Source organism: Aquila chrysaetos, chromosome 25, assembly GCF_900496995.4.
Source record: "Aquila chrysaetos chrysaetos chromosome 25, bAquChr1.4, whole genome shotgun sequence".
Taxonomy (NCBI): domain Eukaryota; kingdom Metazoa; phylum Chordata; class Aves; order Accipitriformes; family Accipitridae; genus Aquila; species Aquila chrysaetos.
Window position 1 is genome coordinate 16370714 of NC_044028.1, and position 23408 is coordinate 16394121.

The window sequence follows — 23408 nt, forward strand, 5'->3', positions numbered from 1 at the left end:
ACCAGACAAGGCCAGATGAGGATGGGGCTTTGAGCAACCTCGTCTAGTGGAAGGTGTCCCTGTCCATGGCAGGGCGCTTGGAACAAGATGATCTTTAAAGTCCCTTCCAACCCAAACCATTATATGATTCTATGAGTTAACTCATGTTCCCTTTACCTCTGTCAATCACATCGAAGGTCCCAAGGCAGAGCCCACCCATCAGCCACCAGAATTTCACCAGAGCAATAAAGGTAGAGCCCAGTCCCTTAGTTCCAAACCATTTCAGCCTCAGTATTTTTAAGAGAAATTGAGCAGCTAGTAAGAGCTTCTTACGTGGCTAAAACAGCTAGAATGAGCAGGAAAAAACCCTGCTTTTAGGGCTGCAGGCCCTGACCTGAGGTTACACTCATTGAAAAGGATGTTGACAGTGACTGGACACAATAATTTGCTGCATGTAACCGATAACAACGTATGGTACCAACAAAACTTACAGACAGTGCCATGAGGGATGGCTGGGTTTCACCAGTGCTTAGGGGGGAGTGATGTGAAAAACAGCCAGACTTCAAAGATGCTTGGAGGGAGCACTGAGAACCTTTTGGGGAGCAGAGCTTTGCAAGACCAGCAGCATCGCTAATGCTATATAGGACCAAGATCACCTAGGCAAGTGTCAAAAATACAAAAGCTGGATATGCATGAAGGAAAACTAGGATCTTTAGGGAAAAGATAATCAGAGGTGAATTGTTTAAATGAGAGGGAATTGGAGTGGAGAAAGACAGGATCAAGAAATGGGAAAAGAAATGGGAAAGGGGACAAAAAGATGTGCAAATCATGTGGTCAGGATCGTCCAGGGTGCCTGCAGAGCATCCCTGTGGTTCAACACCACACCTGAAGTAGGATGTTGATTATGTCACACAAGGAAAACCTGATTCTGTGGTCAGGAGGGCCAAGGTGAGAGGCAACTGGAGTGCTTATCATGGCTAGTGGGGGAATATCAGGATGGTTGGATCAAGCATCCCAGCATTACTGTGTTAGTGGCCATTCCAGGCCTGATGACTTCATTATCTTCCAGATATCTTGTCATCATCTTAAGGAAGGAAATTGCATAAGGCAAAGATAAATTCCTGCTAAATAGAAATAAATTATAGTTGTTCTGTGGATATTGCAATTATGGCTGTCACTTCGAAGAAAAGTAATCTATTACCTGCGGAGCAGAGACTTGTGTTAGCAGGGCATGAAAAGACTTCGAGCTGAAAAGCTTTTTTTTAAAGCTATCAGTGGATCTAATGAAATGTAAGACATCTCTTTCTTAAAGACTGTGCCTTTTTAAATTTCATTCTTGCAATCTTGCATCAGGCCATCAGGTGGCAACAAAGCACCGTGAGAAAAGTAGAAGTGACTCAGGACTATTCGTACCTCTGTGTTCACGCCCCAGTCGCTGGCTAGCACCTCACTTTCGTGTTGCAGCCCAGTTGCTTGTTTTATTCCTGTCTCGCTAGCTTCTGTCTGGACAGTATTAGGATATGGTGTTTTGGTGTTAAATAGTAAGATTGGTACTGCTGAATCGGTAGCAAATTACACAGTGAGAAAATCTGTGCAAGTCTGAGCACTGAAGGCTCAGGGCTGATTTTCATGGTTGTTGATAGTTAATTAAGAAATGCCTAGTTGCAAACACCCATACGATGATGGGCCCTGACAAGGAGAAGATTTGGGAGCAAAGAGGAGAAGGGCATGCGTATGGGCTGATATGACAAGTGCTGAAAGGCCCAGCAGGTCTTGCGTGTAGCTGCCCATTACAGAGGCCTTGGTGGTAAAGCTGGTTTAGAGAGCTCCTATGCCTCTCCTTTATCCTTATTTTATTTCCCATTGATTTGGATGAGTTCAGTGTCTTGGTTTCTAGTGTGCCCCACAGGGGTGTCCCCATACAGGACTTGTCCATTCCATGGCTATAGGTCTGAAAAGCCTTAGCAGTTCCTCCTATCTCTCCCCCCGCCACCCCAGCCCCCGTCCCCAACACTGTTGCATTACAGCAGGACCAGCAATTTTTTAGGGATACAGAGGAAAGCAGGGGGGGGAAGCTTGTTAATTTGAATGTGAAGGGCTTTAAAAATTATTATTTTCCAGCTGCATATTAAGCATCTGTTTCTTTCCCACTTGCAGTAACAGAATTTATGCCCTTCCTCATTGCCAATAAAATGGTTAAACAGGACAGTACAAAACTGCCCAGACAATGTTAAACAAAAGAAACATCTGAAAAAAATTCTTATGATAGGGAGATGGAAGGGAACTATTTAAGTGGCTGCTGCCATCTTAGCAAGACCACATTCAATTTGCATCAGGATATTCCAGTTTGTATCTGTGGAGAATTGAAGCCAAATTTGAGATGCTGTTTGAAAGTCCCTGGAAAGCTTCTCGCTTTGAAGTATGTGCTGCATTTTGTTAAGCCTGAAAATCATGGTATAGAATAAGAGCAATTCCTTTGTCATCCATGTACATAGTAGGACGGTGCCATTGACAAAGGCAGCTGCCATCAGTCACTCTCTTTAGCTCATTCCCATGCATTGCAAGAGTTAATTGTGCCTTAGCAGTCATGGCAACGGCTGCCTTTGATAACTGATTTTGCTCCCACGACCATGATACTACATCTCAAAGGACCAGACAAGTAACTGCAGCAAAGAGCAATATGTACTGATGAACTTTGCTCTGTTTCTTTCCATTGATGTGGTAGTAAGTGGCTCCATTTCTTTCAAAATATACTTCTTTTTTACTTTCCTCAAAAAATGTTGCATGAAAACAAAGCAGAAACCTGTATCACCTTTTTAGTGAATTTTGTTTCTATGCTGCATGTAACCTGTGGGATGTGATTCCAAAAATCCAACTTTTTCCTGAAGACTTTGTAAGAACAGAAGAACAGAAGAAATGCTGATAAGACTGGTTTTCAAAGAAAAAATGATTCAGTCTATTAAATGCATACCAGCATAAAGACCATTGATTACATGAACACTTAAAAAGAGTTACATGGTATTACTGGGTTGACAAGAAAGCAAGGAATTCAATTATCTGTTCCATGACACTAACTGGCTGGAATATAGCCTAATTTTTCCTGTGAAGTATAGCTCCTTAGAAGTAAGTATATTACTGCTGGCAATTTTTAAGGGCTGATATTAATATACAGTCCAGCATTTCACTGTCCAATCAAACTGAGATCTTAATTTGATAAATTACCATTTTAAGTATTTTCTGCATTATTACATTATGTCTTGTCTCTTTAAAAAGTTACCTTTTTTTCTTGCAAAATCAAAAAATAACCAAAGTCACTACTTTGACTACAAATCAATTCAACTTCTTGTGAAGGTGGTACTGTGTCCTGCAAATGAAGTGCTACAAAGATGATAAACATCTAAACCACTGCAGACAAAGAAGTTTGTTTAAAGAGTTTATGTAGAGACGATTCTGTTGCTATTAAAGTACAAAACTGCAGAAACAGAAAATTACTCAGTTCAGATCTCTTGTGGTCTTCTCAATAAATGGAACTATAAAAAAATTCAGAAATTACTAAATCAAGGTATAAAAGGAATTAAAAGATGGCAAGGTTAAGTGAAATTGCCCAAATAAATACTACACATGGAGACCTAATTTGGTTTCATTCAGCATATGGGCTATAATTTAGCTATTACTACAGAAATGGCTGCTTCTGAGGAGTTTAATGTTCGTGATTTGCTTGGGATCAAACTCAGACCTTCGTTAACAGCTGAGGACACACTCTCGTGGTGCAGGCCAGCAGGCAGTGATCCTACCCTGCAGACATCCTGTTCACCCCAACAGCCTGCAGTCCCAGAGCGAGGTTTGACAGGAGCTTGCACTTGCTTTACAGATCTTCAGCACTGGAATAAAATAGAGAAAAGAGGAATCTTCCAGCCTGAACTTTCCTGGTGCGGCTGTGTTTAATGAAGTTAACAGCTAACTTTGCCCACACCAGGGTCTGCTGTGCCACCCCAGAGTCTGTCATTCCTCACCACGGACTCAGGAGGAGAGTGGTGGCTCTGCAAGGTGAGGTGAGCTGGCTCCAAGGTGGGAAGTGTTGCCATCTCCCAACAAAGCACACTTTCCCCAGTCCCCACACAAGAAGGTCCAGGGGCAATGACCGGTGTCAGGCCCAATCACTGGACAAGTCTGCAGTGATGAGACTGGTTGGTCAGGACTGGGACATCCAACATGGCCAGGCACAGACAGAGCTAGAGCGTGGCTCTGGCAATGACCAATGACCAGGCCTTGACTCAAAGGCAGTTCCCAACAGAGAGGAGGTCCTGGTAAGAATTTTCACAGTCCTCTCGCACAGCAGTCTGATCCCAGGTGATATGGCTGCACCATATCTGAGCTGGTCTTGGACACAGGCCCTCCAGCCACTGACTCCAGGGGGTTTATCAACCTCTCCTACAAGCAAGCTGAAGGACCTATGTCTTCATTGTCCCTTGGGACATTAACAGCATTTGAATTTTTTAAATTAGTTTTACATTATCCTTTTTTTTTTTTATCAGACAACTGAATCAAGAGCATGAGACCTATTTAAAGATACAGCAGAGGCTTAAAGTAAATGCATTCCACCTGTCAAAAAAGACTTTAGGAAGAGCAGAGAAGTGTTGGCATGGTGAAATAGCAAGGTGAGGGATAACAGTAAAAGCAATAAGGCATCCTTCAAAAACCTTAAGTCATATCCAAACAAGAAAAAAAAGGAGGGAACACAATTTCTATCTGATTAAATGTAAACACACAATAAATCAGGACAAAAAGAATTTGAGATACAATTTCCTACAAACATCTAAACAAATAATAGATCCTAGAAATGGGATGCTTGCCAGGGAGTCTGCAGGGCCAACAGATGATCACGTATCAAAGGAGCTCTCAGAGAAGTTAGAGCCATGTCAGAAAAACCAACTAAATTTGTAATAATTTTACTTACTGTGAAGGAGCTTATGAAGGTTCCCATGCTGAATCTTTATGCCTGAAAGCATAGGATTACCTTTCACAAGTGGATGTGCTTGGAATGTTTGTTCATTAGGAATAAAATGGATAAATTACTCTGATATTCAGCCTGGAGTTCCTCGTGTGGGTGGGAGATTTGAATACTAACTGTGGTGCATAGCTCCCCATATGATCCCAGGATAATCCAGGCTGGAAGAGACCTCAGCAGGTCTCCAGTCTAACCTCCTGCTCAGAGCAGGGCCAACTCTCATGTCAGACCAGGCCGCTCAGGGCTTTATCCAGTCTGGGCTTGCAAATCCCCAAAACTGGAAACTGTATAAACTCTCTCAGCAACCTGTTCACCTTTTTGGCTGTCCTGATGGTGGAGAAATGTCTCTTTAAGTCTGGACAGAAGCACTGTTGCATTATACTGGGCATAATACTGAACTTGTCAAGGCCCCTGGTAGTTTTGGTCTAGGTTTGATGTTATCTTGGCATGGGGGGTTGAATCAAAAGACCTCCAGACAGCCCTTTCAACCACAAATATTCTACAATTCATGTTTGGCAGAACTATTTTAACTGAGTGCTCTATATCAACTTATGCAGTCCATTTTGTGTTATGGGGGTTACATTAACATACTCAGAATAACAGAATTATGTTGTCCTAGTTTCAGCTGGGATAGAGTTAACTGTCTTCCTAGTAGCTGGTACAGTGCTGTGTTTTGAGTTCAGTATGTGAAGAATGTTGATAACACTGATGTTTTCAGTTGTTGCTAAGTAGTGTTTAGACTAATGTCAAGGATTTTTCAGCTTCTCATGCCCAGCCAGCGAGAAAGCTGGAGGGGCACAAGAAGTTGGCACAGGACACAGCCAGGGCACCTGACCCAAACTGGCCAACAGGGTATTCCATACCATGGGACGTCCCATCCAGTATAGGAACTGGGAAGTGGGGGCGGGGGATCGCCGCTGGGGGACTAGCTGGGTGCCGGTCGGCGGGTGGTGAGCAATTGCACTGCGCATCATTTGTACATTCCAATCCTTTCATTATTGCTGTTGTCATTCTATTAGTGTTATCATTATCATTATTAGTTTCTTCTTTTCTGTTCTATTAAACTGTTCTTATCTCAACCCGTGGGTTTTGCTGCTTTTTCCCGATTTTCTCCCCCATCCCCCTGGGTGGGGGGAGTGAGTGAGTGGCTGCATGGTGCTTAGTTGCTGGCTGGGGTTAAACCACGACATCTGTGAAACCTGAATGACTTGGAGAGTACCAGTAGAGCACATGGTGGAGAAAAGTGGGATCTCTTCAAAGATGCGCACAACCTTAGAGAGGTGAAGTGTTCCCTACCAGAGACCTTGCAGGAAACTGAGAATAGAAGGGACTTTTCCCCATCCAAAACTCAGTCAAGGAAGGGGCTGGAAAGAGTAAATATTCATGATCAGCTGTGAGCCTGGAAATACAACTTGAGGCTCCCAAGCTGAGCAGGCAGTCCTTATGCTGCTGCTGAACTTTTTCCCTCCTGCAACTTCATTCCCATTTAAGTTCCCAGAAGAGTTATTGCATTTTTCCTTTGAACAATTACTCTTTCATTTTGCCCCCCTGCTGAGGCCAAAGAGTTCACATAGTCCTGTGAAAGTGGTCTTTGATACAAACCAGCTGCAGCTCTATACTTTTTAACATATTGTGGTCTTCAAACCAACCTCCCACTGTATAATCCCTATCTGTTCACTGCTGTGCTTTCATTCTGTTAAGTAGCGTCCTGCTCGTCCTCCAGGTTGCTCATATATCTCATCCCTCCTGCTACTATCCAGGCAGACTGATGGCTAACATTTTCCCTCTTTTTGCCAAGTCCTGGCCTTGACTCCCTGTTCTGCCATCTGGTACAACTTCATTGTTAATTTTGACATCATTCCCATCACTCTGCTGAGTTTGGTGCTACCTCAAATGTCCTGCAGTTTAGAGGATGTCTCTCACCATGACACTGTGTGTCATTATGGGATAGTCTTACCCAGGCCTTCTCAGCTTCTCATATTGTCCATACAGTTTGGCATTTTCTTAGTCACGTCTGCATAATCATTCATTTCTCTTCCAATGCACTGTGAAATATTGTCCCCTGCTAGGCACAAGCTTTCTGTGCACCAGCCTGTCATCTGCCTGTTGACCTTTTCTCTTCCACTTGGAACAGTTATGCAATTACCTAGCTTTGCCATGAAAAGATATCTTTTCCTCTCTGTTTTGCTTTTACTATTGATCTCCTGATTTTTACTTTCGTTGCTTTGTCTTCTACTGTCTTCCCAGGGGGAAAGATTTCTGCTCAAATTGAGATTTGGTACCGAAATGATTAAAATCTGCTTGTTGTATGTATAAATTTGCTGCGTTCTGTAGCTTCTGTCTCAATGTAGACTGAATGCAGTATTTTGTAAAATTCAGCTTCAGCTTCTAGAGCCAACCTGACTATCCTGCCTTCCTGCGCTTGCCAAACTTTGCACTCACCTTCAGGATCACTACCCTGCTTCCATTTGTCTCTGAGCCAGCAACACTACTTGAGATCATGAGCACAGCCCAGGGGCTCTTGATCCATTGGCTTGGAATACGCCTTCAGTGACAAAATGTATGCTCATTCTCTGCAAGTCATACTGGCCCCATCGAAAAGCCATCCCTGTACATAAGTAGCCTCTCCTGCTCTGCTCTGGTAAAGTCTATTTTCCCAAATGCATTTTGTACAGGGTACAATTTCTGCAGAGATTATACAGAAACATGAATCCCAGGGCAGAGACTTTGCTCAGACAAATCTGCCTGGCCACCCCTTTTTGAACTAAAATCTCATTGCCAAATCATATTCTACCGCTTACAATGCCTGGGCATACAGATGAATCCTAATTATGGGAATAAAATACACAGACATAGAAATAAGCAACATTATTCTGCACATAAATGACACCAAATGTACACAGTTTACTCCTTTGCCAGGCAGAAACTGAAAACTGCAGTCATTTAAAGATTCTAGCTTCTGTCCCTAAAAATATATTGATAATTGAAGGGAAAAATGTCTTTTAAAAAAAGGAAGGGAAAGGTGATACCTGAGAGGAGTTAAAAATGCTATTTCAGCATTTGAGTCTGTTCTGAGGAAGAAGTCAGATTTTCATTAAATCCGTCTCCAATTTGGTTGCTTTGCCACAAGGGGTAGGACGGAATGTTTCTGAGATCTATATGATTTCAAAAGATTTTGATCAACTTTCAGTGATCAACCAGCGCCAGTGTAACCCTAGCAATGTTTCAAAAAATGGAAGTGATATAAACAAATTCATCTGTAGTTAGTAGATTAGGAACCTCCTAAGGCATAGTGGGATATGACAATATATAACTTTATATGAATGTGGAAATCAGATGCCTAGGTTATAAAAGAGCGTGTTTGTGTAAGGGGCCCTTTGAGGTTTCTCAGCATTGCTATGTTTATTGTGGCTACCTTTGCTTTGGGGCTACTATTTTTCCAGGCTAAGGAGTCTATGAATATTGAAAGGCTCACAAGCTGCCATTAAGGCTTTGATGTGCAAGAATGCTTCTTTAACTGTAGCAATAAAGAACCTGAGTTCTGCTTCTAGAGTTCTTAAGTAAGTGAGCTTGTAACTTCTTTTAATAACAAACATATCTGAGCAAAGTTAGCCTTAACAGAAGTACTAAATATTAATTAAACTTCAGTCTTAATCCAGTCCAACGGTATGCACCTTGATTGTGAGAAGATTCCAAGACAGAAAAATTTCTAATTCAGGGTCAAAAGTAGGATACCATTACATTTTATTCACTCCCAGAGTAGGTGGACACATGTAAATAACCTATTGGCAATGGTCTCAGGAATATCTTACTTCCTCAGCTATGACCTTTTGGACTGCCTTTTCAGGCAACTTAGCCAGTCAACTCTCCTAGACATGATTTACAGCAGGACTCAGGCCTGCCATTTCTTTTCATCTCCCTTCCTCTCCACCAGCTGCTGGAAGAATTAAATACAGATAAGTACAAATTTGTTAGCATCCCAGTCCTATTACAAATATATGGACCACTCAGTTTTTACAGAGAGCTGTGCTGGAAATCTAACTCTGTTTGGGACAGACTGCAAATCAGAGAGCTGCAGAGACCCCGTTTGTTAGCAGAAGAAAGAGTGCCTATACTCTTCGAACGGCACAGTCCTGGTGTCCAAGCAAAGATAAGCAAAACTGACAACTGATTAAAATCCAAACCAGCTATTCTGAAGAGGGCAGTTAGGAACGTCTTGTCTACTGACCAGTGACACTGGGCCAAGGAAATTGTTATGGGGAAAACATACAGGAGAATCAACAGTTTGTTTTACTACTTTCCTTTCTGTCAAGACTGCTAAAGGTCTTTGCTACAGTACTGTCAGAAACCATTTTTTGCCTGGTCAGTTTAGGAACAGGAAGAATTTCGTGAGCAATCTTCTTGTGCTTGACTCAATGCCCACAAGCAAAGTGCATGGAAGACACACTTTAAGTCAAAAGTCAAACTGAAGACCAAGTTTTCATATAGTATTAATATCCAGCCCACCTTCAAATATATCCTAGTGGGACTGTCCATTTGCTGAAGGCTTAATTTCTGTTAAAAAATCAGTAATGTGTCTCAGCAGCATCTCTTAGATGAACAGGATTGTACAGTTCAGCCTGTGGGCTTGGTGTACTAAGCGTTGCTGCTGAACACAGACTACTTTGGGTCAGAGTTCTGAGAAAAAAATTTTAAAATGAGGTGAAAACAGCAAAAGGTAGCCTACATATGGAATGGAAAGAAGACAAACTATGCATAGTTGACTAACATACATGGTAGTGAGCTAGGGGAAGTATGTAGAGCATTTCCATCCTAACCCTCTTCTCCAAATATAAAAGTCAATCCTGTTACGTGACAGAGATAAGGAAAAAACTGCCATTCTGCTGGACAGAGCGGGGACAGAGGAATTCTATTGGGGGCACACCAACAGTTCATATTTGCCATAGTAAGAGAACAGAAAAAGATGAGCTATGCAGATGTCTATGTCAAAGGAGGAAAATTCTGACTAGAAAAGGAGATTTTGAACCATTTGCAAGACAAATGAATTGACCAAGTGGATTCTGTGGCTCTGTGGTGCTGAGAAAAAGCAAAGATGAGCTACCAGGAGGGGTCCAACCCAAGGCGGCAGGAGGAGCCAGGAAGCCCAGTCCAGTGACAGCTGAAAAAGACAATACAGACATGTGAGGAAGCCCAGGAGGACAGACCTGTAAGAAATGAGAATTTAAAGAAAAGCTATAGGGGTTTGTAAATATTGATTTTAAACCAGCATATAATCCCATGCAGTTGACACTGCTGGTATCAAATAAACAACCAGATGAAGCTCACCATGCCCCCATCATCACCAGAGGACCCAAATGTAGGGCTTCCTCTCATTTTAGTGAATGTTGTTTCTGCTTCCCACTAGTGAAAACCACCGCCTGATTGAAAGGGTTCCTTTGCAAATGCTATCATTATTTTAAATCCTCTGGGTCAAATTCTTTTTGTACTCAAGTAAGTACTGAGTAATAACAATTTACACTGATCCTATAAGAAATAGTAAAGGAAAAGGGATTTAGCTATAACTCATGAAAGTAGTTTTTTCTCACAACATCAGAGAAAAGCCATTGCTGCAAAAAGGATTTTAAAGGTTCTTGTAGCCACAACATGAGAACTACTTCTCTATAGCATTCAAACCCTTCTGCTTTACTATTAAAGATAATACCACATAAATACAACTTAATCCAGGCATCTGAACTGCCTTCTGCAACATATGTATGATCTTTCCATTTTTATACCCAACAAATCTGATAAACAAAGATTATATAAAGAGAAATCGTTGGAGCATTACAGTGTGAGTATAGCACAGACTAGTTTCCTTCTTTTCAAGTAATCCCAACGTATACAGCCAGAGGAGTCTAATCATCAGAAAAAACTTGACTTCTGCTAGGAAAAAGAAAATAATTGATGTTAAAAAAATCCCCTGACTTTGAGCATACTTTACTTTGTGCTGAATATTTTTAAATGCTTAAGATTCTAAAAGCTCTGTATCACAAAAGAAACCAAATTTCTACTTTACTTTGCCTTTTTTTTTTTTAATGTCTACTGCTACCATCTCTTCTCAACAGCCCTGTCAGACCAAAAAACAAGAACAAAGAAGATAAGGAGGAACAGAAATAGAAATATCTGTTAGGATTAGGAGTAAAAACAAAATCTAAAAACTATTTAGGACAAAATTGTCACAGATAAACAAACTCTTTGATGCCCACCCCTCAGGGAGATGGGCATGGGGAGAAACAGTGTGCAGAAGTTGGTGCTGGGACCAGAAAACACAAGCCACAGAGCAGTAGATAGAGAAGATTTGTGAGAAAAGACCTGTAAAGACCTGTATTTGCACTTGAAAAAGTGTGATGATTCAGATGCTGACAGCCCCTTGAAAGATAATCCTGAAGAAGAGCACTAGGTTTCTTGTGAAAGGCATTCTGTCATAGTTTGAATTGCATTGTTTATTCCTCTAAGCAGGCAGATAAGCCTGAGAAACACAGGAACATACAAATGCATTTCTATGTGGAATGTCCTGCAACATAAAAATAATTGAAGTAATAATCCTGTGGTCCTCTAAATAGCTATCATCCGTATTTCTTGCACACATTAAAACCAATCAAATAATGCTGATTATTTGGCTGCAAGATGAAATGCCGAAAGGACTGGAACATGGAGACGCGTGGTGCAATTCCAACAGGACGAGGAAGACTGTGCACAGAGGCACTCTGCTAGCGCAGGCCACTGGAATAATCTGGTGCTGAGGAGATAGTAGTCATCATGTACAGGCAGGAGTGGGCAAAATGAAGGCCACTTAGGTAGGAAAGTATCCACAGTACAAAGCTATTGCACTAACCTTGCAAAGTTGCCATCACAATTGTTCTCACAGAGCAGCATTTTCTAGTAATTTGCTAGTTTATTTATAACAAAATGGCTAAAGCCAAGTGATTCTGTATAAATAGTGAAAATGTCACAAACAGTTGGAACCAGACATGCAGGACAGGCACCAACAAGAGGCATAACACAGAGTCTGACGGCTACCTGTGAGGGGGGCAACAGGGATCCAGGAACTGGTCCCAAAAGTCTTATGTGGTAGCTTGCTAAAGAGGAACTCCACCTGGTCCTTCCCGGCTTTATGCAAGGAGCTGGAGAAACTACCACCACATTTCATGTCTGCGGGCAGTAAGGCACAGGATGAGCTTTGCCTGTTGAGTTAATGATGTGCTGACTTAACAGAGTAGAGGGTGTGAGATGAGAGCATTGTCCCATCTATTAGTATGAGCCTGTGGGGATGCATGGTTTTTTCCAGGGCTTACTGGAAACCCACTGCTGGACAGGGACTCCAAACAAGACTGGAAGGAAATCTCACTCAGTCCAAAGCCCAGGAGGTATGTGTAACTTCTTCGCCGCAGAAAATTGCATTCATCTACTAAGGACACAGAACTGCTGTGTGACAAACGTGGCCAACCTCAGTGCTTGGATGCAAGGTCTTACAGATTGTACCACCACCACCATCAGGTGCCCTGGTCTCCTCACAGCACTCAGTATCTAGTGAGATAGCCCTGAGCAATGGGGAAAGAGGTCATAAACTCTACAAGTCAGCCAACCAACAAGACAGGACAACACACTTCTCTTTGGCAATGGGATATTATGCAGCGCTCCCTGCTCTCACAGCATTGCCATCTGGCAAGTGAAGGCCGGGGCTTGCTCTCTCCATCTGCACAAACCAGGGCCTACAAAATGTCCTACAGACCCACTTCAAACAGAACATCTGCGTGGGCTGTGTCTGGAAATGAAAGCCTGAGAAAGGGGCTCCACTTGGTATTGTGAAGGACGTGGGCTTGACTCATCGCGCTCTTGCAAATCCAAATTCCTCTGGGGCTTTGCTGACTGCCCAAGCAAGCCCCTAAAGACAGAGAATTACACCGGCACACTGACGGCAAAATCAAACCCTTGATTTACTACTCACTAGCTCAGAGCAGAAAAGCTAAAGTACCACTTCACCCCTCCTCCTCCTCCTGGACAAACCTCTACCCTCCGGTATATACAAAAAGTACTTCGCAGCTCGGAACAACGGTTCTTTTGGGGACTAAGATGTGACACCACCCCCCAGCCCAACTCGGCCACCAGCGCGCCGCAGCGGTCCCCGAGGTGTGCCGCGGCCGGCGGCGGTAGCAGCAGCAGCAGGAGCAGCAGGAGCAGCAGCAGCAGCAGGAGCAGCGGCAGCAGCGGCAGCAGCGGCAGCAGCGGCAGCAGCAGCAGCGGCAGCAGCAGCAGCGGCAGCAGCCGGCCCTGCCGCCGGCCTCCCGCCGAGTTTCTCCTGCCTCATCCTATGGGAGCAGAGGAGAGCGAGTCCCGCAGCCTGCAGGTGTCTCCCGGCGGAGGAGGCTGCGGAGCCCCTCGGGATCATGTGTGGTACCCGAGCAGATGTTCACTCGCTCTCGGAGCTCTTGGTGAGGCAGACCCTCTCTGATCCCGTCAGCCCGCTGAAGCACACCGACTACAAGAGGACGGCCGCACTCCCGCGCCTGCAGCTGCTCCTTTAACGTACAAAGGCAGGATTTCAAGTCAAGAGAAGAATGGGAGTCTGGCTGCAGCGTTTCCTTCGCTGCTACAACAACAGAGTGGAAGAGCCTGAGAGTTTTGATATTTGGAAAACTGGATTCTGAATCGTGAGAGGCTTTGACCCCCCCCCCCCCCCCAAATAAAACAAACCCCTTTGACTTCTTCTCTCAGCAGGAGGGGGAGGGAGGGCGGATTTACCATGAAGACAAATCGAAGATGCAGAGCCCTGCTAGCAGTGAGTCTGAATCTGATGGCTCTCCTTTTCTCCACAACAGCTTTTATCACGACCCACTGGTGTGAGGGCACACAGAGGGTCCCTAAGCCGAGCTGTGGGAAAGAGAAGAAGACAAACTGCCTCAACTACAGCGGGAATGAGACTGCAAATGAGACAAACCAGAATGTGGTTCATTACAGCTGGGAGACGGGAGATGACCGCTTCCTTTTCAGGTATTTCCACACTGGGATCTGGTACTCCTGTGAGGAAAATATCAATGCTGCTGGTAAGTATAAACCAACTTCCTTCCAGCTTGTGTTGCTTTGTGTTTGGCTCAGTGTGATAAACACACAGGCAAGCTGTTCTGTGCTGTATCTTAAAGCAGATTCGCCCTGCAGAGAGAGGCAGGATTTTAACAGTTCTTTGTTGAAAAGCAACCTGTTTCCAGCAAGGGCAAGGATTTGCTTGTTTACCTGCTGGCTGATGCAGGGTCTATGCTCTAAAGCCAGCTGAACCTCTGATAAGCAGTATGTGCTACCCTCATGGGCACTGCAGCCAGAGACTGGTCAGTGCTTCCCTTCTGGGAGCTGCTCCCTGGAGCGCACAAAAGACAGCGGATGGTAGTTGTTAAGGAGGTTCTGACATCTAATTGTAAGTGCCCCTGAAATAACCCCTAGGACAGTGGTCTGAACGACAGCGAAAGCCCAAAGGTCACAGTTTTTATTACGCTGTAGCCTAGACCGCATCTTTTCTGGTATCCCTTAAGCAAATGACCACCCACAAACCCTTCCTGGTGGCTGGATTGTATGTTTATTGAAGTAGAGTACAGAAATGGCAGTGAAAGGGCACAACTGGGCACAAGAAAGCTCATTTCTGTTCCCTGCCCAGCCATTTACTTGCTGAGAACCACTCGAGAAGACACCTCTCCAGCTTATCAGTGCATTCATTTCCTCTGCTGTACCCTGGCACTTACCAAGAAATAAAACACTGGAGGGTGGATGGAAGGTAGCAGCCATGGGACTGATTTAAGTCTCAACGGATGCAAACTGACAGTCCCTACTCCCAGAGCTGTCTGGTAGAGCTAACATCCAAACTCTGCTTTGGAAAGAGCCTTTTTCTAGATTATGCGGCTGGAAAATAAAGTTTAGGAATGTGGCACAGTATGAGATGATGGTGGCTCGTGGATACTGGTTCGTCCTTGCTGGGCTGTTTCCATTCTATTCTATCCTGCCATTGCCCAAGGAGTAGACTGGGGAATTGGTCCTTCACCACTATTGGGAGAGAGGAACAGTTAATCATCCTACATGTTGTGTCTCTGAGGACACAACCTCCCTGATAATGGGAAGTTTACGAGATCCTGGTAAAACTGCTCTGTAAGGATGTACTCTAAAGTGGGGCAAAACTTGGGCAGCAGCTCACAGTCCATTTCACCCCAAGGTGCTGTGTATACCCACTGGTATTTTTGAGGATAGTGCTTCAAGAATTAGTTGGTCATTAAAATTCAATTTAATGTATGAAAAGGAAAGTTCATGAACTTCAGCCTTGGGACTGTCGATAAACAGCTCCATGCTGAAATGAAAGCACCAAAGTAACCCTCTTGATGTTAGAAAAAAATATAGAAAAAAAGATGTTGTGTCTTACTGATTTGGAAATAAACTTAGGCCACAGCAGCCTGAGTGAGCAGCGTAAGACTCTCTGACTTTTAGAGCGTCTTAACTGGGATTGGGACAATCAAGCATGCCCAAATTTCTGGCAGATATTGAAAGCTTTCCAAGCCAAGATTTATGTGTGAGGTAAGTTGTAACTGTGTGACTCTAGCCCACTCAGAAAACTGAGTTATATGTGGGAGAAGAGAAACACAGTGATCTATTCTGTACTGGGTAAACAAAGCTGTGCTGTAGTGGGTGATTTCAGGAGATAGCTGGAAGCCAGCTTTAGAAAGTTATGGTGAAAGCAGGAAAGAAGGGGATGTTTCTCCCTCCCCACACGGCCACAGCAGCCACATGTGTGTTTCCTCTTATTTGAAACACTAACTTGGTGAAAAGTACTCTTCAGTTAGCAGTCCAGGAGTGACCAACCTTTGGAAAGAATCCAGCCAGGTACAGGGATATATTGGCTTAGACATGCAGCTGCCTCGTTCAGGCTTTACCATAGTTTTTTCTGGTAAGGACAGGAGCAATGTAATGGACACAGGTCTAAATTTGTCCCTAAGAGTGTCAACATAAAATAACCATGAAAGGTCTTCATTCAGACTTACGGGTTTGTAATACCAGACTGTCAGTATGTTGTCATGGCCTTTTGCAGCCTGACTGGCGATCATTTTACCTGAGCTCCAGGGCAGCGACACACCAGCCAGCCTCAATACAACAGCACTGTGATCACGCTTATATGTACACCCCCAACGCTCTCTGTATCTGGGTAATGCATTCCACAGGCTCATCACGCTGCCCACAGCACACTTACTGACCACAGTCCTGTAGGTATCACAAGTCATACAGTCACCAGATGGTTAATAAACACCCTAGGATGCCAGGAGAACATCCAGAAAATACCACTAAGCACACAGTTAGTAGTGTATTGAATTAGTCAAAATCCCTAGCCTGAATGCACTCCATACTTTCAATAACACCCTTCTTAAAGCTTTACCAATAGCACACTGAAAATGACTGCAACAACAAACTTCCTCCAGGCAAAGTCCTTTCAGTAGCCACTCCATAGCCTCACACCTCTGTCAGCAGAACATCTGGCCACAATCCATGGTCAGCACCATTCCTACAGCTCCTGACCTATGCCTGATTCCTCACTGCTGGTGCCTGAAGTTAAGCAACATGAATCCCACCAGGAACACATGAATGCCAGTAACGCTCTCTGTGGTTGTGATGCTGTCAAAACCCTCCAGAGACTCCTAACATTCCCACCTGTGAGCCACATTCTTCATCCAGCCACCAGGCTTTTGACTTCTCTCTTCCTACAGTCTCAGTACTGTCAAAACCTCCAGCTCTCTGCACTGGTGCAGCTGCAACACAGCAGATCTTGTAGTGCAGATACAACAGGACCAGTTCCCAGAAGGTTGATACTGCAAGGGACAGGATTGCAGGGCTTCCAGTTGGCCGGAGGGACTGGGACTCAGTCACACCTTAAAATGACATTTAGGTTGCAATGAAACAAATTTTTGCATGTCTTGTCCTCCCACTGTTTACCTGAAACGTCCATTTAGATTCCAGAGGTAGAGGTGCAAAAAGCATGCCATCCACACTCTGTGCAGAGACTAGCAAAGCGGGCCTTCATCTTGTTGCAAGTTTCTAGTTTTCACTGACATCTCTAACAGAGATTGAATGCTGTGATTATTTCTGAAATAATTTGCAAATCTAGAGTTTATTTTTATCCAGCATGTCTAGGATGGCTAAAAAATCCAAAAAGCATTTAGCACCTGAGAAATATAATTGCGAACAGAGGGACTGGAACATACATATTTCATTGGTGGGTGAGTCCTGTAATTATTTAGCACAATTTCTGACTCAAAAGTATGCTGAATCCCAGCGTACCAAAAAGAGGATGAAGGGTCTCCCTTTCAGAGTGGGTTCAACGCTTTGGATCCCACACGGGTGGAGGTACCTTCTGTAAGAGCGATGCACCTAATCTCCAGAAGGGGATGAAGCTAAAGCATACCCTACAAGCTCTGCAGACTGTGCTGGTCACGAGTCCTGTTCTGCACTCACGCGCTGCACCGGGCACTTGGTGCCTCCTCCTGAGCCTCCTTGTCTATGGCCAGGTGTCTCAGAGCCAAGCTCTCTACCATTTCAATTCTTTTTGAGTATGACTTTGAGTGCATATCTGATTTCACACCTGCAGTCCAGGTCTCTGCTTGTGTCAGTACTGGACACCTCACAAGATACCAGGCAAGTGATGTGCTAATAGCAACAGTGGTAAAATAGCTGGTAGATTCAGTGACTCAAGAACATACATGCCACAAAAAAATTAACACATCAAGTAGGTAAGGTGGCATACCTTATCCTAACAGGTAGAGGAGTTTGCGAGCTGGGAAGCAATAACAAGTTAGCTGATTTTGCTCAATAGTGTGTTTGCTTTGATTTTAATAGAAAAAAACATGAACTCAGATCTTTTTTTAGTTGCTAATGAACAGACAATCTCAGTAATAGCATCCACATTCAGAGGGAAAAGCAGCTGCCTAGGTGCCTTTTAAGAGAGTGCTGTCCCATTAAACATACAACGAGTCTTTCCATGTTGCTCACCGCGCTCCATAGAAGTCAGGGAGATCAGGAATGGGTATGCATAGGCTTGTTTTGTATTCTTGGAATGATATTTTGAGGGCAAGGTGTCTGTAACTCTTTGTATGCTCTGTACCACATATTTCTTAGCACTCTAAGGAGTAAATGGCAGAGTGGAACTTACATGGTATGTAAGGATGCATCAAAATGGGCCATAAATATGGACATTAAATGCACATTTGAGAAGGAGCCAGGGAACGAGAGAGGTATATCCTGCAGAAATTAATAAATCTGTAACATATAAAGACAAGAATTTGCCATACACTTTCACAGATCCAGAGCAGTACTGCATCACCCTTCTCCTTTGCCACCACGTGAGGATAAGCATAAGTGATTCACTGTAGGTGGCTGTCCAGAGAGAGGGACCGGGGAGAAGCACCTTGTGAGTATATAATTAAAAGCAAGAGGAATTGGGAATTCTTGCTGGATTATGAGAAATACAATATAATTGGCATGACTGAAACCTGGCGGGTTTATTCTCGTGACTGGAATGTAAAAATTGGTAGTTATAAATTGTTTAGGAAGGAAGAAGTGGTAAAAGGAATTGAGGAGATAGAGCTCTATATTAAAGATAAAATTTCCAGCGATAGAGTAACTGAACCCAGAGGGCCTGGATAATCTCCACTGGAGGATGTTGAAATAATTGGCACATGAAAATGCAGGTTTAGTAGCAAGAATCTGCACATTGCTGTATTCAAAGAAGACTGGAAAAAAATTATACAGGCCACTTGACCCAGCAACCTTAGGACAGTTTTCAGGGAAAGCACTCAGTACATGGTAGCAAATGGGTTTTATCAAAGGTAGAGTTTTATTAAAGGTAAATCTTTTAACACGATGAATCACTTCTTAGACAAGGGTAATGCATTAGACCCCGTCTCTGTGGATTTACAAAAAAGCTTTTGATGGAATGTCCCACTGAAAATTCTTTACAGAAGAACTACAGAGACCAGAAAGAATGGTACCAACGTGGTGATAGATGTAGGCATGCTTCCACCCTGGGGAATGCTAAACAGCCTGAGCCTCTTCAGTCTGGAAGGAAGGCACAAGGTACAGAGAACTATGATACTGGTGGGGATCAACTGGGAATGACAGAGATCAGACAAGAAATATCGTTGACTGCTTCCATGATTTAAGAACAATAAGGCATAACAGACAAAATGAAATAGTCCTTCTTACAGAGCTCCCTGCCAGGGAATGTTGTGAAGGCCAAAACTGGGGATTGCACAGATCCAGGGAGGAAACATCCACTCATGTTGCTAATATGACAATTTGAGAGCAACCTCGGACCAGGAAGTCCCCAAACTACTGATGCAGTACTGATATCACAAGGGGAGTATATGAGCAGAATCACCCTATACCCAACCCTTTGTTCTTCCCTAACTATCTATCATAGGATGAAGATACAAAGATAGTGAAGTAGGTAGATCTTTTGCTTGAACCTGTGGTGCAGATTTTACTTTATTTATTATGATGGGGATAAATAAAGAAATTGTAAACTGACTAAAGAACAGTCTTACAAGGAGGCTGTGGCAAGTAATATAAAAAGGGAAATTATCACAATGGAGATCAGATATTTCTGGTTGTCCTCAAATTTGATTTTGGGACTGATTCTGTTATTGCTGAGATTAGCAATGTAGGAAAAAGAACTAGGGATACAATTCATGTCACCTGATCTGTAAAAAAAAAAAAAGAAAAAAGAAAAAAAGGCAATATGAATCCTACAGCAAACCATTAGCAAATGTAGATGTCTGTGCCTAAACTGATCAACATCATCATTACAGTCAGCAGAGAGTAGTGATTACTTCTTGGGGAGATTAAATTCCTCCTCATATGGGATGAACTGAGCCCTGGGATTACGTTTTGCTCATTGGCCAAAAAGGAATCTGTCTAAGAAGTTGCCATTTCTAACACAGAAGTCTTAATTTGAAGAGAATAATCCTACTTTAAATGCACTCTTTACATATGCTGTGACACAAAGTCTGGGAATATTGGCATCACAGAGATTTTTGTGCATATCTAAAAACGTGAGCTGGTCTGATAGAGTTGTAAGAATAGTATTAAAATTTAAAAAAGGTCAAAAGCACCAAGGGCTAAGGCATAAAATTCTGTGAGGTCACAGATAGTTATCAATTGCAGGCAAAAGATAAGAAACAGGCTGTGGGCCAGTGTTTGACTGTGGGGTGACTGTGAGCTGCAAAGTGTTGCGATATAAAGGAAAGGTGTTATTCTAGGGAAGAATCAGCACCACTGTGCAAGGCACAGGTAACACCAGTGCATTTTGCTAATGCCATTGTGCATAGTTATGGTAAGAAAAAGGGGGAGGTGAACTAAATGCAGAGTGGGATTTCCCAGGTAGGTAAGGAAAAGAGAACCTCCTTCAAGAAAAGAAAAGAAAAACTTGTCCTCTTTAGTATAACAAATTGAAGATCTAGAGCGGATGTGATGGTACCTTATATATATGGATAAATATCAAGAAAATAATATGATTTTTCTCAACTTGTCATTGAGGAAAAAAGTGAAAATCCAGGGAGGGGTTCCCAGAAAGTGCATCTCTGGACTTCACCTCCACAGAGGGCAGTGTGAGCAAAGGAATCCATGGGCTGAAATGGAGACTTCTTAAAGTCGCAGAAAGAACTGCAGGAGGGAAGAAGAATGTTTCTGGCATGAGGAAGCTTGGTGTGAGTCCTGCATAGCTGATTTGTTGATATCTTAAGGAGGTCTGAGAGGAGCCATCTTGGTTTGACTGCCTTGCTCACACTATTTCTATATTCTATGACACGACATCCGTGCTTCAGGGTTGCTGCTGGTCACCAGTGGGAGCCAAGAAAAAAACAGTTGCTGACTTGATGCATATCACGTTTTCTGGAGGGTTTTATGCCTTCTCTAAAGCATCAGAAATTGGCTACAGGTGGAGACAGTATGTGAGGAGGTTGCTTTGCTGCCGTTAACATTATTACAGCTTCTCAGTATCTAATTGGTATGTCTGCTCATGCACTGAACATTAAACTGATGATCTAATTTGGGATCAGAATGGAAGTCTCCCTAAGGCTAGATAACAGGGATAGCAACAAATTTTTGCCTTCCTTTACAACATGGGGAAGGGACCATTTCAGAAAAGCACTTGTAAATTCCTCCTAACAAATCCCTGGTTTTTTGCTTACAGGATAAGATAGGCCTGGTCATAGGAATTTAAGCTGTATCATAAGAGTCTTCAGATACGTTCATGTTCCTCACGATGACTCTTGCTCTTTTCCTGGGGTACGATAGCTGTGATTTCTGTGGTGGTGATTGCTTTATTATAGACATTCAGGTTTTTTATAGGATGCTGGGAATATTTTGTGTCTGCAGTGCACTGGGAATTTTGGATTTTAGGTCCTTCTCATCCTGCTAGACAGACTAGCTGTAGCAACATCTATCATACATAAAATGTGGATATAAAGTCCCTGCAGGCTGAGACTCATAACAGAGTAAAATAAAGGACTAGACAGTGAACCACTCCTTATTTGATAAGTTATTCTCTACCTCATGAGCAAAACCTGTGTTGCTTTCTCTTCGGAGGCATCTGTCCTCAACCATTTAACCCAGTAGCCTTAAAGGAGGCATTTGAGGAGTTCTGGTACTTCCTTGTAAATGGAATAAACTTCAAAGTGCTGGAAGACTAACATATAGGTCCCATATTTCAAAGAGAACTGGGATGCTTACCCCAGTGTCAGTTAGTGCAAGGTATGAACAGATGCATTCAGGGCTACAGAAATAAATACGGGATGGAATATCAATCATCATGGTATCCCCATGGTTTTTAAATTACACCAGACTCAATCCTGAATTTAAAACTTTCCTTATATGGAATTAACAGAACTAACTTACTGACAGATCTCAAAATGGGGACTTACCAGGGAACGGGGCTGCTTCTAGCAGGATCCTCTGTTAATCATGAATTGGTGTAATGTTATTCAGTATTCTTGTTGCTAAACAAAATGGTAATATAAATCTTTGCTGATCTAGCTTACAAATGGCTACAGAATACTGCAAATAATAAGCAGCAGGTGTTATTAATATGGAATGACATGACTTGTAGAATAGTCACAGGCAAACAAAATTCACTTCAAGGTGTTCCACCTTACATTTGGTTGCATTTGGTGGGGAAAAGGACACAAACCATGCTTACAATGTGGGAAACTGATTGAGAAGCAGAGCCATTCCATCATGTCTAGACTCAGTAGATTTGGAGAGACCAAAAAACACATCATACTGTCATTCAGCCTGATTTCACTGTGCATCACCTGGCCAGACAAAAACCACTAAATGAGAATTTGTTGCAAAGTTATTAGGTACAATCTTGGAAATAAGTTTCACAAGAACAAATGCTAGCACAACGTTTTTCACTTGACTTCAAAAACTCGTTACTCATTTGCAGTGTACTGCAGTGTACTTCCTTTAAAAGTCTGTGGCTGAAAGGTTAAGGTTATCTCAGTTTCCATACTCCAAGTCGGGTGTGCCTGCCTGGAAAAACAGGACACCTCAACCCAAAAAGCAGCTGAGCATCTTTGGGTAGGGAAGGTTGGAGAAGTTTCTGGAGTTCACTTTGAAACAGGCAGCCTAAATTGCAATGGCTAAGAGGAACAGAGAGTGGATGGATGTGCAAACCAGGGGAGAAATATTGTTACGGTGTTAACTGAGGAGAACAAATACAGCTTGATGTAGTACAGGCTCTGACATTCAAGGTCCCCTCCCCTCCAGCAATCCCTTTGCCTCTTACCTACAGTCACTTGCACATGTTTCAAGCTGCAACCTCAGAACTCGTGTTCACAGCGATGTGCCATGCCGTCAGAGTAATGCTCTGTCCTGAATCTGTCTTTCCCTCCATTTTGGCACACGTCAGCTTTCGATGTTTTCATTTTCTGGAGTAATCCCATCTGTGAAAAGGAGTTTCCTTCTTTGCTGTCAGTGACTTTCATCTCTGCCTGCCCTGCTCATGTACCTTTGGAGCGAGGGCACAGGTCCAATGTAAATACTCTGGTTGGGCATTATCTGGAGAGAAGCACTGGCATGGTTAAAAGAGAATCCACATGACCCACAGCTAATAATTGGAAGGAGTGGGAGCTAGTGAACCACATTTCTTCTACAACCAGGGCTTTAGGGTCTTATTGGTCACTTACTCCTTTGATCTTTGTTAATCACCAGCCTGAATGGAACTGCTAATGCAGCCACACGGGAGATCAGAGAAGGCATGCCGTACTTCGTACAATGAAGTATATGTCAGCTACATCTTCTGTGAAGAGCATCGTTTCTAGTCTTTCACAGTTTTGTGGGGAGACCTTATAGTCCCACAGAT

At 43.1% G+C, this 23408-nt stretch overlaps 1 protein-coding gene across 4 annotated transcripts in view; it reads left to right on the forward strand.

Moving 5' to 3' along the window:
• The first annotated feature begins 12235 nt into the window (after positions 1-12235).
• GSG1L (GSG1 like) overlaps positions 12236-23408 on the forward strand; it is a 60110-nt gene continuing 48937 nt past the window's right edge. Inside the window, exon 1 of one of the 4 annotated variants that reach the window (XM_030002521.1) lies at positions 12236-14070. In XM_030002521.1, coding sequence (XP_029858381.1) covers positions 13770-14070 — 301 coding nt within the window. In that variant the 5' untranslated portion in view covers positions 12236-13769. The remainder of the gene's footprint in view (positions 14071-23408) is intronic. The other 3 variants (XM_030002519.1, XM_030002520.1, XM_030002518.1) reach the window with 3 other exon arrangements.